We start from the raw sequence: 21,517 nt of genomic DNA on the forward strand, positions 1-21,517 counted from the left end.
AATTGGACTCTGGCATATTTTTCACAAATAGAACATTTTTCAATTTCATGTAGTCTTTGCACTGCTACCCCAACTCTACTTAGTTGTTTTTAGGGACATTAAAGAGTATAGCTCATGGAGAATTTGGCCAACATGGGTGGGAATCACAGGGTTACCGACATGGAATGTATAGAAAATGGACGTAGTCTCTGTGACGTCACCCATTTGTTTCTGAAGCGCTGATCTGAAGCCGATCATCAGCGGGAGCCATATTGTAAGTGCTGAACTCAACCTAACTGCTGTCGAGCTAGTGTGAGGTGAAGAGGCGGGCTGTGAGCCTTCTAGCCAACAGCTACAGTGTTCCCGCCTGTCAATCAATCTTGGTTAACTATGATACGATATGATACGTTGCAATACAATACAATAGTCAACGAATTGCCCTCCATAATGACAATATAATGATACAGTGATTCTATGATAATGAAACAGTTGCAAGAAAATCATGAAATAATTAATTGCAGAAGTGGATGCAGGATCCACACATATCTGATAAACTGAATAATACAAAATGTGCAGCATTAATATTGGAATGGGAATCTCAAAGTAATGATGCAATGAATCAACCTGGAAGGGATATCTGTTTAGAGCCGTATTTTAGAATTAAAACATCATTATTTGGCCTCAGATGTATCGTATCGCACAAGTTGTGAAGCTGATTAATTGCAATATTGATATTCTATCTCATCCCTTTCTAGTTTTTGAAAGAAATATAGGTTATCTGATCTCATTTGAGGCTGCAGATGTGTGGAGCATATGAAAAAATTACTGTCAAAGTGCACTAAAAGAAGTCCCAGTAATGTAAAGTGCCAGGTGTAAATCCGTCAACAAAAGCATTATCGAAATACAAGGGAACTAAAAACCTGCAATAGATTGGACTCAAACGGACCCACTGCACCATCGTGCTGGAAACTCAGTAAATAGCCTGCAGTCCTTCAGCTCAATGGTTCCTCTGTGATGTTATTGTGAAGCATTCTTAAGAGATAAATATGGCCCTGACTGAAAGGAAATAAATCCATTTTCCCTTTCATGTTGACCTTTCCGATGGAGAGTGTTTAAGAAGTTGAGTTCAGAAGAGAATAAGGCTTTCCAGTTCTTATTTTTTGGTTTTTAAAGAGTGCCTTTTAGGAGTTATAAAATATGAGGGACTTTGTGCCCTTACATTCAGTTTTATGGTTGTTATGAAAAAGATCTAACATATCATCTTGTTTTGCAGGCCGTGAAAAAGGGAAGACTTGTTGTTCATGGGGTCAAATCACATCCAACTGGAATTCTAAACATGATAGAAACAATGGGTAAGTAATGTTTTTTATTGTTTCATGACAGTGAGATATGAATTGCAGAGTTTCGTGCTGGAACCAAGAATTAATTACATTTATAATGAATTTAACGATTGCTTCTACAATAAATCGATGCCTCATTTAGGCTCTAAAAAGTAAAAAATGGGACATGTTTCAGAGCCAAAGGGGGCCAAAGATTCTTCATACATAAACTAAAAGAAGAATTAATTCTCTAAATAAAAACGCTGATTACTTTTCCCTTGACTTTTTTATTCATTAAATGTCACAACTCTAATTGAGTTAGTGTGATATTAATGCTAGTACCTTTAGTATTTTTAACACATAATATGTACTATTTGTAAAGGGTGTTATAAGGCATGTTTGGTTATTTTTTATTTGTACAAATTACAGATTGTTCTTTCTTTCTCTTACCCTTATTTAAAAGACCAGGCTTTCGTGCCTCTGATAAAAAATGCGAAGCTTAACTGAGATTAAATGTTACTTTAATAAGCTAGAGAAAACATGAAATACTGCCTCGGCATCCACACTAGGCCCTCTTTATTTTTAATCTTCAATTCTTAAACAAGCATTTTTTGCAAAGGGGTTTGGTCCAGTCAATTGGGAGTCGGTCTTAGCTGGCTCTGCATCCAAGGTTTGGCTCCTGCTTGGAGTGTTTCTCAACCAGTGTAAGAAGCCCTGGATTACATTCAAGGCGTGTGGACTGCCAATGTAGCCATATCTGATAATGTTGCCACATACTTGATTGTTTGTTTGTCCCCATAGAGATTTATTTGTCCAACTGTCAAGCATGGAGCCAGGCTGGTGCTGCCAGCTTCTTTCTTTAATGCCGCAAGCTGTGGTCACTCTCAAGACTGGCATGTTGACTGTGTGCTCATACACTGAAATGTGGACGTTGGGGAAATGGGGGGGGGGGGCTTGATACAACAGTCTTGGTTGCATTTGAATTAAGGCCCAAAGAAACTGAGAATGTGAAAAGTGAAATACTTCAGGATGGAATCAAACTTGATACTATTCAGATCTGAATAGTGTCATTCTCATCATCTGCTTTTGAACCAAATGTTGGATTCAGACAGAAAGATGAACCTGGTTAACACAGATAAGAATCCCATGTTACCAACAACATGGACCACTGCCTGCTTAGCTGTGATGCTGCAGACAGTGCTAAAAGTATTGGAAACATTGGCTGTTTTCGAAGCTGCCTGCTGCATACAACCTACAAGTGTAGTATGCAGTACATACTGCATACTACGTACTGCGTCTGAAGGTAGTATGTAGTATGACTGTTCTGTTGGATCTATTTTGCAGTATGTTGGGCCAGGCGCCGTTGAATTTACGGTTTCGGAAAGCGGAAGTAAACAACGGCCAAGCTGACAGTGAAACTGCTTCTTTGGCATCCACTTATGATTTAAAAAGTTAAGAAGTGGTTTATGGAATTTAATAATCTTCACAGCATCTGAAAACTGAGTGACCCCGTCATAAACGGAAGAATTAAGAAGTGGAACGTTAGCTCTGTGCATTGTGGGAAACTTGTCCACTACATAATGTTCAATTTTCCTGAATCAGTACGACATCCTGGTAGTTTTGGCATACCGCAGATTTTGCTCTTGTTCAAATACATCATACTACATACTGAATTTCGGCATAATCGGTACAATCTACTCGTATAACAGGTGGTTTCGAAAACAGCCAATAGCAGGCTACAGTATAAACAATGGGATGACACCATTTAAAGTCTTCCCTAGTAAGTAAGTAAGTAAGTAAGTAAGTAAGTAGGTAAGTAATCTTTATTTAGTATAGCACCTTTCTTAGAGCATGGTCACAAAGTGCTTCACAGAGTTTCAAAATCGACAAGACAATATTGTCCCTAGCACTCTATTCTAAAATGAACAACACATAAAGAAATACCTATATTTATTTGCTTGGCCCATATCTGCCAAATATCTTAACCAATAATTCCATGCAAGGCAGAAATCAGCCAATAATATCTTAATCAGTATTTATTTGCAAGGCCTATTTCATCCAATACTGTCTTTACCCATATTGCTTTGCAATGCCTATATAGGCCAACAACATCTGTGCCGACATTTCTTTGTTATGCATATATTGGCCAACGATAACTGTATAATTATTTGTTTGGCCCATATTGGCCTCTAATATCTGTACTGACATTTCTTTGCTACGTGCATAACAATCAACAATATCTGTACGATATTTAGTTGTCAGGCCAATATTGGACACTTACACGCATACCAGTATGTCTTGCTTGGCCCGTATTGGTCAACAATATATCTACCAATCTTTCTTTGTCAGGCCAACAACATCTGCATCAGGATTTCTTTGTTTGACCCATTATGGCCAATAATTATTTGCCGGGCCTATATCAGCCAACAAATATTTCTTTGTGAGGCCTATAACATCAAATAAAATCACTCAACCCATACTTCTTAACTAGACCAATATTGGCCAATAATACCCACTGTTTTCTTTGCTGGGTCTTTTTAGGCGAATAATACCTGTGCCGATATTTCTTTGCGAGGCCCATATCAGACGGTAGTATCTGTCAGTCTCTATATATTGGCTCAACCATACACACTTTCTTTTAGCCAAAGTCTGGTGGGACTCATTATTATTCGGACAAAGTTGAGGGTGATGCCAGTGAAATAACCACCTGCATAGGATCAGGAGTGAAGAGGAAAAAGTCTTCTGAGGCTGCTGTGTTACCGGCTTGTTTACAACCTTTGTTCAAACAACAAAGCTTCTAAGTGCAAAAAGTGCTCTTGACCTTGTGCACGCCCTATTAGGCGTTAGTCACAGTTGGTGAGCTTCTGAAATTGCTTCATTTCTGTTTCGATGACGTTGGGCTGGCCCATCCGCTGTAACAAGCCACTCTGGAGTAGCTTGATTGTGGGGCTTATGCAGGGTCCAGCAAGCAAACTGTGGAGGGTTTGAGTCTTTTATCTTTCTCTCCTGATACCCATTCTTTACTGCTGTGCAACCCACCATTGACCCTATAGGCAGAGAGGAAACATTACTGTTCTGCAAACAAGCTGCGTGCTGAGAAATACGTTTTTCTTTCTTCTGGTGCTGAACCTGATGCATTGTGATTTCGATATAGTAAGGTCTGCTGATCCCAAGACAGCCTCCGCTAAACCTGCAAGGACTCTCCATTCTTCTTTATACGATATTGACACACTATAGTTAAACTTAAAGAGGAAGTGAAAAGATATAAACCAACCTGTGAGAGCACATTCTATACTTTTAAAAAGTTAAATCTAATTATATTTAAATGTAAAAATGGAGCCATGTCCAAACACAATTCCCTGACTCACTATCTGAGCTGCCCATGTGCTGATAAAGCCTCCATCCTCATCACCTCTCTCCACCTCTATCTCTCCCTGCATCCACTCCTTCACCCCGGCTGGCCCTGTCACTGAAATATGCGACGGCTTGCAGATACACAGCGTGCCTTGCAGGCGGTGGAGCGTCTCCAGGCCAAACTGAAGGAGCGGGGGGAGGTGCCCACGGAGGAGAAGCTCAACCTGCTGAAATCAGTGCTCCAGAGCCCCCTCTTCCACCAGATCCTGGCCCTGCAGAAGTCTGTGCAGCATCTCAGAGACCAGGTAAGCTTTTTGTTGATATCCAATACTTCAATACAGGACTGCTTTATCATTTAAATGTTGGTTTAATTTGCCTATAAACAATTCCATATTCATTAATGGAATCTTAACTGGGCCTGCAAGACTACTAGGATGTTAAATCTGAATAACGAAGCTGGACATGGGTGACTCTGTGCTCCCAGAAAGCTGAGTTATTATGTACGGTTATAAAGGGAGTACAATGTTACTGTCATTGAGAGGTCTGCATTATTAATGTATGAACTTTAACTTCCAAAATGGCAGATGGCGGCATCACGGTAGTCCAGTTTACAAATAATATACACAGTAGCAGTAATATTCAGTGGGAAAAAGGAGCTCATGTGTGTACTTTCATGATCATAATGTTGCCTGAGCACGACTAGCATGGTGACATTTTTATGTTGGGACATCAAAGGGCATCTAATGATGTGTTCATGCCACAGTTGTTAGTCTATAATAGCACAGTGACAGTACAGATGATTCATAGAGGAGACGAGCAGATGAAACACGGATCTGTCATGCTTTCTACCTCACTCAATCATGCAATCTGTCCTGCATTTCCGCGTCAAGTCCACAAAATTACATGCGGATGCTTTAATAGAAATCATCAGGAAATGAGACCCACGAGCAGTGCACTGTAGTCTATATATAATTCATTTGGGTGCGGATACATATGTTTTATGAATGGGATGTGTGTCTATCACGCAGCTTATTTGGTCTGTTTTTTCCACTGTCGTCAGAGACTCCAGTCTGCAGTTAAGGTGCATTGTGACCAAGAGTTCCGGGGTCTTTTAGCCCCCAGAACTACTTTACCCTGAACTAAAAGGTTCCTCTGCCCCAGGCGTTTTTTGACCGCAGGGACTTTACCCTGGAACTCGGGACTTTACCCCTGAATTACATGCGTTTCGACCGGAGGAACCAGAGTTTAAATTTAGTTCAGGGGTAGATAATCTCCCCCCTGAAAAGCCCCTGCTTCGGGGGTAGTACTTTTCAAAGGTCCTGGGACTTTCGGTTGAACGTAACAGTGTTTGTGGAGTTTACACAGAAACACAGAGGGAGTTCCTGGGAATGCATACTAGTTCAGTTATTTATAAAGATTTCAAAGTATGATTTAATATCATTTTTTTTCTCCATATGTCACTGGCCTGATTTGCACAATCTACCCGGGACTTCAGCCCGCGGTCGAAACGCAGACAACAATGGAGGCAGAGGAACCTTTTAGTTCCAGTGAAAGTAGTTCTGGTAAAAGACCCCGGAACTCTTGGTCGAAATGCACCTTTAGTTCTTATGTTTAACTGGTAAACAGCAGACTCGAGGGGTACATCAGGCTTCATGAACAGAGTTTCATATCACGTTGTCACTGCATCTGGTACTATATTCTTCTCTGTAGCTCAACTCAGCTCTTTGTTCTCTGTCTGCATCTCTGTTTTTTTTACTTTTTTTTTCCAGAGTGTTTGTTTTTTGATGGTTTTTAAAGGCTGATGAAAGTGAAGTGAGAGAGACAGACAAAGGGATAAGGCAGAGAGGGAGAATGATGAGAGTATCCTGATATTTTGTTTCCTAGGTGTTTGTGGGGGAAATGTCAGAGTCAGAGAGCCCGGGTCCCTCTGTGACGTACTGTGACGCAATGTTGGAAAAAAAAGGGGTTTTAGCAGCTACCTCAAATGGCCCCTTCATACCCCAAATTCTGGAACTTGTGTCTTGTAAAACTTTAAAAACAATGATTAACTTTTCCAGCAGCTGTTTTCCAAGTTATGTATTGATCTTGTAAAAAATATAACTAAGTTGCTCTTGAAGGAGCCCTTTTAGAGTCACCCAGCCCCAGTCTGAAACGATAAGCATGATGGTAACAATGGGTTCTAATGACAGACGAGGTAAGGTGTATTTTAACATTACAGTATGCCTGTACAATACATGAGTAAATGCTTTCTGTAATTATTCCTTTTTGCACATTCGTTCCACAAATGCATTCTAAAATTCAGTCAGGGATACAATTAGAGTTAGGCAATATGAATATGTACGAATAAAAGGTAGTCTCTTCCAAAATTAAGGTAATTTATTCTAACAAATCTCATCTCAGTGTTTACTTGCTTAACTGCGGTGGTGAAACAACAGCACAAAGATAGAGTTTTGCTCCAAAAAGTCTGTGCCCTTGGGAAGATGCCCATTTAATTACACTAATTCAGCATATTGAAGCCTCATAACTGGTTTGGCTGAACTTTTGAATGCATTATTGCACAGAAAGTAGAGTGTGGAATCACATTAGGAAGGGAGCTCTCAACAGCTGGTACGGAGAAGAGAAACAACTGCAGCGACCAGTAATAGTGTTGATGAACATATGGACATGCTAATACTGTTTTAAGAGTGAAAAATGTGCAGAAATCTGTTGTCAGTGTTTACACGAATAACCAGAGCAGAATCCAGGAGAAACCAAGACTCCTGACCTCAGTCAGGTTGGGAAAGGATTGCTTTTGACTTTATCTTCCCTGTCTCCCTAGCGACCTCACTGAGTCAGTTTTTGGCTTGTGTCAAGACACAAACCCTCACCCTCTTTCAATCCCCATCCCCAGTGGTGTTTCTGCTATGGCAAAACTGCTGTCAAGGTTCACACAAGCCAGATATAATATGGGAACATGAGCAGAGATAGTTGGTCCAAGTCAGGGACTTCTTTTCCAAGCTGATTCTGTCCATCGAGAATTGAACATTTAAGTGGAAGGAAAGAGCTCTTAAGTCACAGTGGAGAGGGGGCCAGGGTAAGTGTTTGAGAAATAGAAATGAAAATATGTGAGCTATGCAGGGGGAGGCAGGGATGCTGGAGCTTTTTTACCCCTTGTGGAATTTAGATTATAAAAGCCCTGCTGGCATTTTTGTGTGCCGGCAATCTAGGCTTATTTCAAAAGAGGTACATTCCAAAGTGTGTGCGTTTGTTTAACTAAGCAAATTTCATCAAGCAGCCTTTTATTGGGAATTCCCATAAGATATAAAAACCTATTCATTCCATGGTGTAACAACGATAAAGAGACATATTTCAGAAGCTACAACACGTCTGTATTATGCTTTAATAGGGAGTCAAAACCCTCCTGCTCTTGTTCGGCCCCTTCACATGAACCAATTTGGACAGAGTGTGTGTGTTGGGTTTTGTTTTGAGACAAGAGCCAGACATATAAACACAGACACACACTGTCCGTCATTCGGGCTCTGCTAGTTAGGCCTTGCACAGTCTGTGTCGCTATGGCGACGAGGCCCCCACTCCTCCAATGAGAAAGCGGCTGCTGTGTGAAGTGGGGCAGAAACAATTTCTTAAATGTGCAAGAACCAAACTGGAACTTTAATCCTCTTAGCCAGGCCCCAGCTAACAAAGCTCATGCATGAGGACAGCAACTTAGCAGCATGCTACGCTAACTTAGCCTGGCCCAGAGGGTTTTGTTTGCAGTGTGCTGCCCTAATGTGGCCTGTCCTATAGAGTTTTGTTCCTCAGGATTAATCTGGGTCTGTGTTTTAAAGGAGGCATACTTTACAGAACATGCCTGTGAGGCTCGGAAAGTTTTGCAGTTCACTTCAATATGTACATACACAAGTTCACAAGGACAGCTTTAGCTTGGCAGTGCCATATGCTAAATGGACTGTTTATGAAATGACTGCAGCGCATAATGTCTGTCCTTTTGAATCCAATTCAGCTGGTCATAAACGTTCTGCCCTTTGGCTAATGAAACCGGAAAACACTGTTTTATGTAGTCGTGGCTTTCATGTAATTCATCTGTCACACAAGTAAAGTCATCGCAGTAATTAAAACCCCAGCTTATTAAGGCATCCAGATGGCCAGCGATGCTTCCCCCCGCCATGATGGAAATATTGTATTTGGAGTCGAGTCATTGTTGGAACATCAGCTAAGAGCCATTATCTCCTGAAGGATTAGGCTGCCATGGATTCAGCTAATCGTGCTGGGATAACTAACTCTCTGGCATCCCTGTGGCTTCACACAACTACACTTCAGGGTTTTGGTGTCCAAATTAAATTTGCTAAATTTAAACGTTAGCTGTAGGAATGAATGTGTTTTTGTTCCAAGTTTTAATTGTATTTGGTTGGATTCAAGCCAAACGTTGCAGCTCTCTGAAGGGGGATTTTTGCAGAGATTGAAAGCTGTTATGTAAGCGGCAAGCAGCTCGTCCTATGGTGTTATTTTGTGCAGGTGTCTGTCTAAAAATGAAACCTTTGCAGTTCAAAACATTACTCTTCATACGTTTTTCCCTGTATTTTTCCAGGGGACTGGCCCAGTGTCACATGGAAGTGATATTGGTGATCATGTCGCTGCTGTCAAACCCAATGGTGGCCATGTTTCCTACTCAGACTCTCCTGCTGGGACACAAATCAACGGCAAGACGGGATCCGAAGAATTTGATCACATTATACAGTCCATGGCACAGGTAGAGACTATTTGAAATCATTTTGTCTGCTCCTGCTTTTGAGTCTGGTCAGTGTTATAACAAAGGCAATCATGGGGATATTTTACTCATTACCTAGTAAATTATTCAATCCTTTTGATCATTTTCAAACAGGTAGATTACCTTGATTTAGTTTCCCGAACTCAAAAGAAATGTCAAGAGACTTGAAGACGAGAACTACAGACTGCCAACTGAGTTCTTGTCTCTTGAGGCGCTCCAAATATACTTCTGAAGGCTGCGTGTAGCTTTGATGCTACAGTGAGTCAGCATGCAGTCAAATATTATACTCTGTATGTCTTGTTTGATCTAGGGCCGCTACGTCACACATGTGGACTTGCAAAAGCCAGCATCAGGAGGTCTTGGCTTCAGCGTGGTGGGGCTTAAGAGCGAGAATCACGGAGAGCTGGGCATCTTTATCCAGGAGATTCAACCGGGAAGTGTGGCGCACTGGTATGCCATTAAAAACAAATAAAACAAAGAGAATTCTGATTAGAATAAATATCAACCATCTTTAACCTATCGTCCTTCTGTCGCCCTGCATCTTTGCCCTACAGTGACGGGAAGCTCAGAGAAGCAGATCAGATCTTAGCCATCAACGGCCAACCTTTGGACCAGAAAGTGACCCACCAGCAGGCTATCGCCATCCTGCAGTGTGCTTCAGAGAGGGTGCAGCTCACGGTGGCGAGAGGACCTATACCTCAGCTGGCCAGCCCTGCGGTGTCACGCACGCCTTCTGCTGCCAGTACACTCTCTGCTAACTCCAGCGCGGTACAGACACTTGTCCATTCCAGCTCTTAATATCGTGATCAAAAAACGTGCACTCGTAAACACAGCTGTCACACTTAAGAGTGTGATTGGCAAAGGAACACAGTCCTGCAAGCTTTTCTTGTAGAGCTGTTCAAATCCTACATGCATGTGCTTGCCAGAGTGTAAGCCACATTAAGAAGGCATAACAGAGACGCAACAATCCCGTCTTGAACACACCTTGTAGAAAGGGACTGCAGTAATCATTAATCAGCTTGTAGATTTATAGATTATTTAATTATAGCTGGAAAAAATCCGACTTTGTGCTGAAAAGGTAAGCTAAGTTTACTGTTTCTTTTTTTTCTACTAGTGGCAGCACGTGGAGACAATTGAGCTGGTCAACGATGGCACCGGTCTCGGCTTTGGTATTGTGGGAGGTAAAACCACAGGGGTGATTGTCAAAACCATCCTTCCTGGAGGCATCGCTGATCAGGTGATTATTACATAAATGCATCCTACTTTATGAGGGAATTTGTTTTTGGGGGTTAGTTCAGTTAAAAGTGTTAAAAGTAACACCTTCTATTTTTTTAGAGATGTCTCTTTCAGATAGAATGAGGATGATTTGAGTCAAACAGCTCCTTTTTTCTTTGTTTGGGGTTGGCATCGTGTTTGTGTTGGTAGTTTTCACAGACTAAGTCAGAGAATGTGTTTGTTTTTCTATCTCAGGACAGCCGCCTGCGCAGTGGGGACCACATCCTGAGAATTGGAGACACTGACCTGTACGGCATGGGCAGCGAACAGGTGGCGCAGGTCCTCAGGCAGTGTGGCAACAGGGTGAAGCTGGTGGTAACCAGGGGTCCCGTGGATGAGCTTCCCTCTGTCTCTGCTGTCATGCCCATAGTGCTCCCCACTGTCACGGAACAACAGGTGAGAGAAGACATGTCACTTCAAAAACAAAGATAGTAATGCTGTTTCTCTGTAACAAATCTACACAATAATAGATCAGGACACACATTCAGAGTCAAACACGTACATCAAAAGCATTTCAGAGCTAAAGTTCAGCTTTTCATCTCAGCTGTTATTCTGTCTTATGCTTGACAGTCTGAATCAATGGAGAGAAAAATAGTTGAAGCTTGCATCACTCGTGACTCACACTTTCACACTCTGGAGAGCAGATATTGCGTTACTTTCTCAGAATTTCATGGCTATTTTCAACACTCAGTCCTGTTTAAGTATGAATGAAATTCAATGACTCACTGTCTGAATGACAAACAACATATTCTTTCCACTGCACAGTAGTTTTTACGGCTGACATGTTCAGATCGCTTATTATTAGAGTTGAAAAGAGTGTTTGCTGAGCACTCAGACTGCTGATGAATCAGCTGTTACTTTTATTTATTCTTCAGTCTGTGTACCCGTTATCTGCTTTAATCTTCTCACAGGGATATGAGGATGATGAGGCTGACGCTTTTGATGTGAGCCTTACAAAGAACGCACAGGGACTGGGGATCACTATTGCTGGCTACGTCGGAGATAAAAATTCAGGTAAGAAATGGAAGATTAGTTTCTGAGTGGAGCATTTAGAGCCTCTGTGAGGAGACTGAAGCTGGAAATGAAAAGTTAAAATAATATCAATCCCTTTTTATGAGCTACATAAACAGACGAGAACAATAGCTGCCCAAATATGTACTTATTTTGGATGCTGGAAAGCGCTGCTGTGGAGTAGGTGTTGTCATGTGCATCACATGCATGATGCCTAGGGCAATATTAGCATGCTTGAGGCAGTCAAGAGTTGTCTGCTGGAAACTACTGGCCTTGAGTGTGTAACATTGATGTCAATGGGAGTGGGCATAGTCAAACATTTGTCACAGCCCACATTGAGCTCCACCCCTGCATTGCACAATGCATTGAGGAGCTTCTCATTTTGACCTGTGGGAGCACAAAAATCAACACAAACCAAAAGCTCCTCACTGCAGCTTACATGTGTACTTTTGAATTTTCACTAAATATATGTTAAAGCTGCTCTGATTAATAATTTTTAAGTCAGTAATACTGGACCAAATGTGTAATAACAAAAGGGGGTACATGTGAAAATGATAGCAGCATTATCCATGGTTATGGGCCCTACAAAAGGTGTTTTTCGACCAGAGGAACTTTACCCCAAAACTATGTGCATTTGGACCAGTGGATCCAGGGTCTAAATTTAGTTCAGGGGTAGATAATCTCCCCTGCTAGGGGGGTAGTACATTTCAAAGGTCCCGGGGCTTTTGGGGGGCAGGGCCTGCAATGCTGAACATGTCTGATTGGTAGCTTACCTGCAGTGTTTTATTCCACCCGCTGTCCACAATAACATCACACACATCTGTGATTCACTTGATTTCTCTTTTTTTCATTTGTCCTATCTTTATTGTATGTGTGTGTACTTTTCAAAAGAAGAAGCTGTGTGTAACAGCAGCTTGTAACAGCAGTCTTCTCTCAGCCCACCGCAAACGCGTCTCTCCTGGTGTTACGGTTTTAAAAGTGACCCTGTAAACTTGAGACCTTCAGCTGAACGTGTCATTGTTTGTGGAGTTTACACGGTTGTTGAAACACAGGAAGTTTTAAGATTCGAAATCCTCATCAGATAAGTATTTAATGATCATCTAAAGATGTTTATGAGGGACGCATCAGACTGAAATTCGGAAGTTAACAGGGTTGCGATTTAAACCAAAACACCGGCCGATCTCTGCCACGGCCTTTTTGAGTTAAAACGATTTTAAAGCTGTGTTAAAATGTCTTTGCTACTTGCACTTATCTCCTCTCACGTGTTGATTCAGTGAATCCACCTGTGATGAAATAGTGCACCATCTGAAACAGCACGAGCTGAGTCTCTTCCATGCTAACAGGCTAACTGTTGTGATACTTGCCTGTCCGTCTGCTTCTATGGTGTCATCCGTGATGAATGGCATTCGTCTTTGTTTTACTGCCCTCTACTGGTCGGGTGGTGTGGTGCATTTACTTTTTTCCCCCTCCATACGTCACTGGCCTGATTTGCACTGTCTACCCCGGACTCCAGACATTACCCTGAACCTTTTAGTTCAGGGTACAGTAGTTCTGGGGGCTAAAAGACCACCCAACTCTTGGTCCAAATGCACCTAAAGTCAGCTCATATTTATTTAGCCCTGATTAGCTGATGTGAGGAACTTTTGGTTTGGGTTGAATTTGGCGCCCCCTGTGGACAAAGCAGTACATTTCTCTTCGCTGATCTCGTTCTGTACATGTATAACTGTTATTCAACTAAAAAAACTCATCCTGCCTTCTTTTAACACTAAAATGTATTACTCAATGACAATCTTAACAGCGTAAAACATAAAACAAAAACACTGTTTTTGGAGAGTATAGTTTATTAGTATGTTTGATACCTTTACTCAGCAGTTCCAGGTATTAATGAAAACAATTTAGAAATGGTCTCATTCGTTCTTGTAGCTTGTTTAAGGGCGTAAATATTCGGACTATTTCATAACAACCAAAAGTTGACCCAGGAGCTTTAAAGTCTTGGTAACTTTTCCAACTGGCAAACACAATAAAACCACCGAATGCAGAAATCGAAGCAACAGCTGGTGACGTCAAATAGATGAACTTTGACTAAATGCGATCATCTCTGCTGTGTGTGTATGTTCCGTAAAACACGAGCTACAACAGCTTTTTTAGGTTAAGGCAAATGTTCCAACTGCAGTAAAAGTGTCCATAAAGACAAACTTAGCAGTGATCTTCTCTTTTAGAACTGAGCAATATGCTGCAGTTTAATGGAAACCCCAGGCAACCTTTATTTAACTTGTTCTATTCACTGATATGAAAAGCATACTAAACTTTTCCAAGGACAGCACAAGAGTGTTTTTCTTCATCACTTCAGTTTTCAGTTTTACTTTGATTAAGAAAAGGCTTGCTCACAGTGACTGAAATATCTGTTTGTGTTCTTCGGTCTTGTTTCATGTTGTGTTCACAGACCTTTCATCAACTTCTTTTGTTTTTCCTCTTGTTCTGACTCTTCAGAGCCTTCTGGAATTTTTGTAAAGAGCATAACGAAAGACAGTGCCGTAGACCAAGACGGACGTATTCATGTTGGAGACCAGATAATAGCTGTGAGTACCCTAAATATTCAATCTGTAGCTGTAGCACAATGAATAGGTCAATATTAAAGTGTTCTTTCTGGTGATTTTGAATATAAAATAGTAGTTTTTCATTTATAACTGCAGGACTTTAAGACTTAACTTAAAATATGTGTAATTTCTTGCATCACTGGAACCTGAATTAGTCTTATCCTCTGTTATTCTTTGAAATTTTTACACACTAACTTTTTCAAGTGTATTGGTGTGTATTAGTGTGTGCTTGACTGATTTCTGTTCTTCAATAATAAATAGCTTTTGGACCCACTTAAGAATGTAATCAAATGAGAATTTTCAAAACTGGTGCATTTTGTCATCCTAATGCTCTAATATAATGAATAGAATGTATTCTGAAAATCCAGCTCTTATCTTGCCCCCTTTTTAACCCATACACTCACATATGATCGCCCCTGCAGGTCGACGGAGTAGACATCCAAGGATACACCAACCAACAGGCAGTGGAAGTGCTGAGACACACGGGCCAGACGGTCCACCTGAAGCTGATCCGGCGGGGCTTCAAGCCCGAGGAGATCCCTCCTGCCGTGACCCCCATCGTCACCGTCCTGCCCCCCTGCACCACCATCCCTGCCACCGCCACCGTCATGAGGGAGCTGGAGCTGGAGAGGAGGAATGCTGAGGAAGAAGTTCAAGGTAGGGAGGAGAGAGTGGGAGGAAGTTAATAAGGATAGACTGCAGCTCTTCATTATGTCTTGGAAAGATGTAATTTGATGAGGTAATGTGGTGGGACAGAAGTTTTCACAGTGCAGTGATGAGACACAAAACAATTCTTTCTTTAGATGCCTTTAAAAATCAAGTTATTCTCATATGCAGTGCAGGTGATATCAGCATCATCATATACTGTGAATGAGAAAAATGTTCCTTAACTGAATAAGTAGCAGACCGCATCCTGTTACAGAACAACTTATATGTTGATAAATTTCAGTATTATTTGACACCATCTCTGATAATGATGTTTTTCCTGTTAGACAGCTCCTCCTAAGAGCAGCACTGCAGTAAGTACACCCACATTCAGAAGAGAGAGAAGTGCACTGATAATTAATTATCTCTGACAAAGTCCAAGAGGACAACACTCTTTTTTTTTCAGACATTAAAATGAAGTTAACCACTTTGTAAAACGATTTCTGTTGAGTGCTCCCGTTGTCCTCCATTATCACAGTAGGCTGACAAAATAATGCGCTGACCCTCGACTCTTTCTAATAAATTTAAGTGTTGTTTTCTCAAAAAATTCAAGACATTATGATCTCTGAGTTCTCTCGTTGTAAATTTACTGACTGTCTGACAGTGACCGGGCTCCCCTGGCACTGTGTTTTTAAAAAAAAACTTACCATGTCGACACAGAGAGGCAAAAGCTTCCTCTTGTGTTGTCTAGATCATGGATTATATTCAGTAGCAGTAAAAAAAAAAACATATATGATGCCTGGAACTTAGGGCGTCACCGCTTACAAAATGGCATTTTAGTCACAGCTGAGCTCTTCACGTTTATGCTACATGATATGTTTCAATTTTATCTTCAATAACATTTTGAATTCTTGTGATAGAAACATCAGACAGAAAAAACACAAAGAATCTCATCTCCTCTGAACTGACGGGACCTCCAGGCTATTGCGAAAAGTTGTCTATTGTGATGGATGGAGCTTGAAAGGGATTAGATTTGGCAGCAGGAAGTTTTTGCTCAAAAACATGCAAAAAGAAAAAAGCAGTCAGTTGCTAAAAGACAAAGAAGGCAGTTATTTTTTACTTCAGTAAAGCCTACAAGTCAGAAAAATACAGCAGCTCACCAATTTAAAAGTTTCTGATAACAAAAGTAGAGGAATGAGAAAGTCTTCAATGAGGGGCAAGAACATATGCAAAACAATCCTTTAGAGAAGGGAAAATAGAAGTCTGGGTGGTAACTAGAAAATATTTCAGCTAACCCAGCAGCATGTGCCAATGGGTTTGGTTAAGCGTAATTTCATGGATGTGCGGATGTACAAAAAACATACTTCTAAGTTGTTGTTCAGTCAGCATTAAGGATGTTGACTTCCTCATATTGCAGACTAGCAAGAATTAGTTTTATATTGGCACTTAAAAGCTGCTGATGTACAGTATAGACCATGGCTTGCTGACAGTATGGGTAGTAATTTCATGGGTGACCAGTTCGGTGCCCTGAGGAACTCCAAAGACATAAACAGTGGCGTGAAGTATTAAAAAAGCACCAGGATCATTAAACAGATATTTGAAGTCCTTGAATGTTTATAGACTGACTTTATGGATAACATCAGCAAGGTCTGCATGTCCTCATCCCACCAATTGGGGAATGAGATAGGGTTCTTTGTCGACTAAAGTGAAAGGGAGAATAAAAGAGTTGGAAATGCTCAATTATTTTGAAGGAATGCCTTTTTCAAATAAAAAAACATAATTTAAAGTCATTTCAGTCCAGGCACATATTTTCTGTGTACCTGTGTGCTGATACTGTAGAGTAGATAACCTTTTTCCTGTGGCTGATCCTGTCATGTGTCTGTGCCGCTGCCTGCTTCTGTCTGTCTCACTGCCCATTGTGTGTTTTTTACAGTCACCACAGATGAAAAGGCGCTCCAGACAAAGAGTGACGGATCGGGTGTCGGCCCAGCCACGGATCTGTTAACAGAAGACAAACATGGTAGGAGGCCGGGGTTCTCCTTTAAGTACACCAGCAGAGATACTGGGCACACATCTGACAGATAAGGGTTTTTGTTGTCAGGACCACACAGACTGGCCAAACACACAGTGAGGAAAGAGATGGCTGCTGTCGAACAGACAGTGCAGTAGATTCTAATTTTCAGAGGCTTTAGACAACATGAGTGAGCACTTTGAAAATAGACATTTCAGTTTCATTGCTGGCTGTGAATACTTTGTCAGTAATTTGCTGTTTTATGTTGTTTAATATTTATATATATTTATCATTTCTTGTGTTTTCAAAGGGATGAAGCTTTCAGCCTTTGAAGAGGATGAACTCATGAAGAAATGGCAAGAGATTCTGGGTCCAAGTAATGAAGTTGTAGTAAGTGAATTCCTTTCTCTCATGCATCAATTATACATCCCGGACTCCTGGGCAGTAAACAGCTGAACTGATAACTTTAAATGAAACTTGTTTGTTTTGCATGGCAGGTGGCACAGGTGGAGAAATACAGTGAGAGCAGTGGCCTGGGCATCAGTCTGGAAGCCAACAGTGGGCATCATTACGTCCGCTCTGTTCTACCTGAGGGACCTGTTGGTCGCTGTGGCAAGCTGTTTAGTGGGGATGAACTGTTAGAGGTATCTAATCCATTACATCAAAGAGAACTTTTTATTCACATTAGTGTCTATAACTATAACAGGGAAACCAATCTCAGAATCCATCATCTGATATAGCCTGATATAGTGTTGTTGTACTCTTTGGGCATTTTGGTATAGTCTGCAGTTAGCAAAAATAACTTCCAGTTATTTTTTTCCCATGTGCTTCATTGTTTACTGTCCCATTAGCAACCTGAGAAGTGATTGTGTGTCCAGATCACAAGGCAAAGATAAATGAACCCCTGATTTTTTATTTATTTCTTGGCTCACTATTGGCAAGAACCTCACGAGACGATACGCATCACAATACTTGGGTCATGATACGATAGTATCACAATATATCACGTTATCACAATATTGTGATATATTGCGATATTCTACACAGTTAACTAAGAAAAAAATAGAGATTGTGTATATGTTAATCACACAATATTACTCAAAATTAATATATATTTTTTACAAAAAATCGATTTAAGAGTTGGAATAATGATATCATATTGGAAGTCAAAGTATTGCGATATATTGCTGTATGAACAATTTTTCACACCTCTACTCACTGGTACATCGCCTGAAGTGTGTCCATTTGTTTCTGATGAGTCTCAGTTTTACTGTAAATAGTCAAATACAGAAAAACTGAGACTCAAATGATACATGTATAAACAGGTGCTATTATATTTATTATATTTGGGGGATTTAATGAACCAAAAACCATTTATTTTTCAGATGCATTGTGAGGTCTCAGTTTTACTGTTAGTAATAAGTTACAGTAAAACTGAGACTCACCAAAAACGGATGCAATATGTTTTTTGTTTTTTTGTTTTTTTTTAGAGATAATCGTTGACAGATCACGGCTGATGGGGTCAGGATGTCATTATGGCAGATTGAGTTCTGCCTGTTACAGACTATTTTTCCTGTACACATCTAAGCCTGCTGATCTGTAATTGGTCAATACCACTTGAACTACAAATGTACAACATAAAGAAACGAGAGCACATACTAGCTTATCAATACTTAAATCCAAACCCTGGATACAGATTGTACATTTTTATGTAGAGTCTGTAAATAGAGAAGTATTACTGCCCTAGTATATGAGCTGAACTCAAAGTTACCTAACGAACAAGCCTGGAATATATCCGAAATGATTAACCCAACTGTGATTCATCAACTAAGTTTACATTTTGTGTCACAGGTCAATGGTATATCCCTAATTGGTGAGACCCACAAGGAAGTAGTGAGAATATTGAAGGAGCTCCCACTCTGCGTGTTCATGACCTGCTGTAGGCCCGCCCCTCACCTGCAGACTGACATGGATACTGTTCAACCAGAGCCCCTTGCCACAACCCCTGCATTAAAGGTACTTAATTTGTATCACTACACTACAGCATAAGAATAAAGATTTTAGCCAGATATCAGAACTGTTATTCAAAGTTTGTGTTTTAATAATCTGTCACCATGAATTTCATACGTTTTTTGCTAAGCTCAAGAGTTCTTTCCATCCCGCTCCTCTTTTATTAGCTTTTCAGATAGCCAACCATGATGGATTAAGATTTAGAGATGGTCAGGGGAAGACTGAAAGTTTATTACGATCACTTCTCGAGAAACGTCAGCAGCAGTAGCCAACAACAGTTTGCTCATGATATGAAGCATCAAAAGCAGCTTCCCCTTTGAGAGAAGAGTTTTTCATCTCTCCAGCTTTATCGGTGATAATGTACTAAAGCCAGAGCATCCCGAAGATATTTCCCTTTTATCTTCTGCCAGAAACCTGAGCCAGAGACACAACTAGAGGCTAACAGCCTCTGGGTTGGGAGTGAAAAGTGAGGAAGGCATGCTGTTACTCAGAGATTTTTCGGGCTTTTTCCTCAGCAGAAACAAACAGACCTGAGCAGTGTGCTTGTTACTGAAGACTCAGAGGTGAACGCAGCAGAAGCAGCAGAAGCAGCAGCAGCAGTAACGCAGGATAATGTCACAGAGGAGGTGATAGGATCTCCTTTGGCTATGTGGGAGCTGGAGATCCAGAATATCGAGCTTGAAAAGGGAGAAGGGGGATTGGGTTTCAGCATTCTGGACTATCAGGTGGGAAATCTCTCTGGGACTTATACTGCCCATGAAAACATCCACTAACTGTTTTGATCTTTTAAATTTTACATCAAACTTGCTTACATTCTTGTTAAGTCTTTCATAAATGTAAGGTGCACAAATGTAGAACCATTCATCCTTTAAGGCTGTGAATGTTTACCTGTTAACTCTCTTCTCACTGAACTTCTCTGGACCGGCTCCACCACGACAGGACCCACTGGACCCCGCCAAGACAGTTATTGTGATCCGCTCCCTGGTTCCTAATGGTGTAGCTGAGCAGGATGGACGACTGTTGCCAGGAGACAGACTCATGTACGTTAACAGCACCGACCTGGAGAACGCCAGCCTGGAGGACGCCGTCCAGGCCTTGAAGGGGGCCAAGCTTGGCATGGTGCAGATAGGAGTTGCCAAACCTCTGCCTGTAAGAATAAGTACTAGTGTTATTTTATCTCCTTGCTTTTAAACCTGAATATTTAAGGTGAAATGTGTCTTATGTAGGGGGGTAGACTGCTATACGTATTACTTTTGGGATTTGGTGGGTACATTTGGGGTTTTTCACTGCATGTATGTGCGGCTGTGAATCAGGATCTTTTTAAATCATGCAACTTAGTATTCAGTCATGAGGTTTCGGCTTACGAGGGCTTGAATTTTTCATGCGGGAAAAAAGACAGGCTTGCATGGTTGAGCTTTCCACCCACTGTTCTTTCAGAGGAGGCGGCCTGCCTAAAACACTCCGTTCCCTTTTGTTTTATTTTATTATGTTGTCGAACTTTCCGAGAGCACAAACTCTGCTGTTACACTAAAACACATCAGGGCACCTGTCAAAATATTTGCTCGGTCGAACTGCATGTTCATCGCTCCGGGCACCTGTACTCTGCAAAACTTCTTGCATTATTTTAGCTTTCGAGCTGGATTTCTCTTGCATTGAATCTGCCCCCTAGAGAGGGAGACCTCTGGGCCGCTAAGGCTAGCTGGATTACAGAGCTGTAGGAAGGAAGCCTCTGTGGAGTTTACAGACTCTCCTGCTGGACATGGAATGTGCTTCTGCAGGAGATTTTTTTGCATTGCCTCCCAAGATTGAGTCTTACAGGAGTAATCCTCCAGCATGCTTTCTTTCGTCTCTTCTAGCTGTCTGGGCTGCATGCTACATTAAATCAATATCAAGAGCTCTGAAGAATACATGTGAAATGTTCAAGGAATTAATTCTGTGAAGTCATAAATGTGCCATTTTGAGCATTTTCTCTGCTTGAACGCTTGTGCCACAGGATCAATACTTAACTCTAGGTAGTGTTTAAAAGTCTCTCTAACTCCTAACATCTTGTTTCCATCTCATACTAATATTTTAAGTGCTTGAGTTGGGCGCAAAGAACAAAAATCAATTAACCAAAAACTGGAGACACTGAAAGAATCTCTCCACTTTCCTAGGATTTAGGATATTCCCACCCTCCACACCCATATGGTGAGCAGGAAATTACACCATCATCCACCATCCATTCATTTGCCTTCAACAATATTATGGTTGAAGAAGGAGAGGAAGAAGGACTGGCTGAGGGCATCGTTTACCGAGCTGAGCCTGCATTGGTTAGTTAGCTACTGGGGGAAAAAAAAACAAGCAATGAGAGCGTCCAGAAAAGCTGGACAGAAAATGTACTTTATCCAAGCTAACTGTTGAATTTCACAGTTAAACAAGCAATTACATATAAAGTGCTGCAATCATGTTGTATTAAATATATTTTGTAGTCGGATATATTCAGCATAAATGACGCTAAATAGCTGGAATATCATGCTAATTGTATCTCTCTCTGACTGGATAGTTCAAATAATAA

General features: G+C 41.0%; 1 protein-coding gene across 6 annotated transcripts in view; it reads left to right on the top strand.

The window, feature by feature from the left end:
• The window catches only part of LOC117807150 (multiple PDZ domain protein), a 57,729-nt gene that overhangs the window by 3,044 nt on the left and 33,168 nt on the right, over positions 1 to 21,517 (top strand). For 3 of the 6 annotated variants that reach the window (XM_034676228.1, XM_034676229.1, XM_034676230.1), the window contains exons 2-17: positions 1,253 to 1,331; positions 4,791 to 4,957; positions 9,235 to 9,396; positions 9,725 to 9,864; positions 9,969 to 10,182; positions 10,529 to 10,651; positions 10,885 to 11,085; positions 11,601 to 11,703; positions 14,191 to 14,279; positions 14,720 to 14,954; positions 16,876 to 16,962; positions 17,264 to 17,343; positions 17,451 to 17,597; positions 18,805 to 18,969; positions 19,479 to 19,688; positions 19,903 to 20,112. In XM_034676228.1, coding sequence (XP_034532119.1) covers positions 1,316 to 1,331; positions 4,791 to 4,957; positions 9,235 to 9,396; positions 9,725 to 9,864; positions 9,969 to 10,182; positions 10,529 to 10,651; positions 10,885 to 11,085; positions 11,601 to 11,703; positions 14,191 to 14,279; positions 14,720 to 14,954; positions 16,876 to 16,962; positions 17,264 to 17,343; positions 17,451 to 17,597; positions 18,805 to 18,969; positions 19,479 to 19,688; positions 19,903 to 20,112 — 2,349 coding nt within the window. In that variant the 5' untranslated portion in view covers positions 1,253 to 1,315. Of the gene's footprint in view, positions 1 to 237; positions 254 to 1,252; positions 1,332 to 4,790; positions 4,958 to 9,234; positions 9,397 to 9,724; positions 9,865 to 9,968; positions 10,183 to 10,528; positions 10,652 to 10,884; positions 11,086 to 11,600; positions 11,704 to 14,190; positions 14,280 to 14,719; positions 14,955 to 16,875; positions 16,963 to 17,263; positions 17,344 to 17,450; positions 17,598 to 18,804; positions 18,970 to 19,478; positions 19,689 to 19,902; positions 20,113 to 21,116; positions 21,273 to 21,517 lie in introns of those variants that run through there. The other 3 variants (XM_034676226.1, XM_034676227.1, XM_034676231.1) reach the window with 3 other exon arrangements.

Source organism: Notolabrus celidotus, chromosome 23 (assembly GCF_009762535.1).
Source record: "Notolabrus celidotus isolate fNotCel1 chromosome 23, fNotCel1.pri, whole genome shotgun sequence".
NCBI lineage: Eukaryota > Metazoa > Chordata > Actinopteri > Labriformes > Labridae > Notolabrus > Notolabrus celidotus.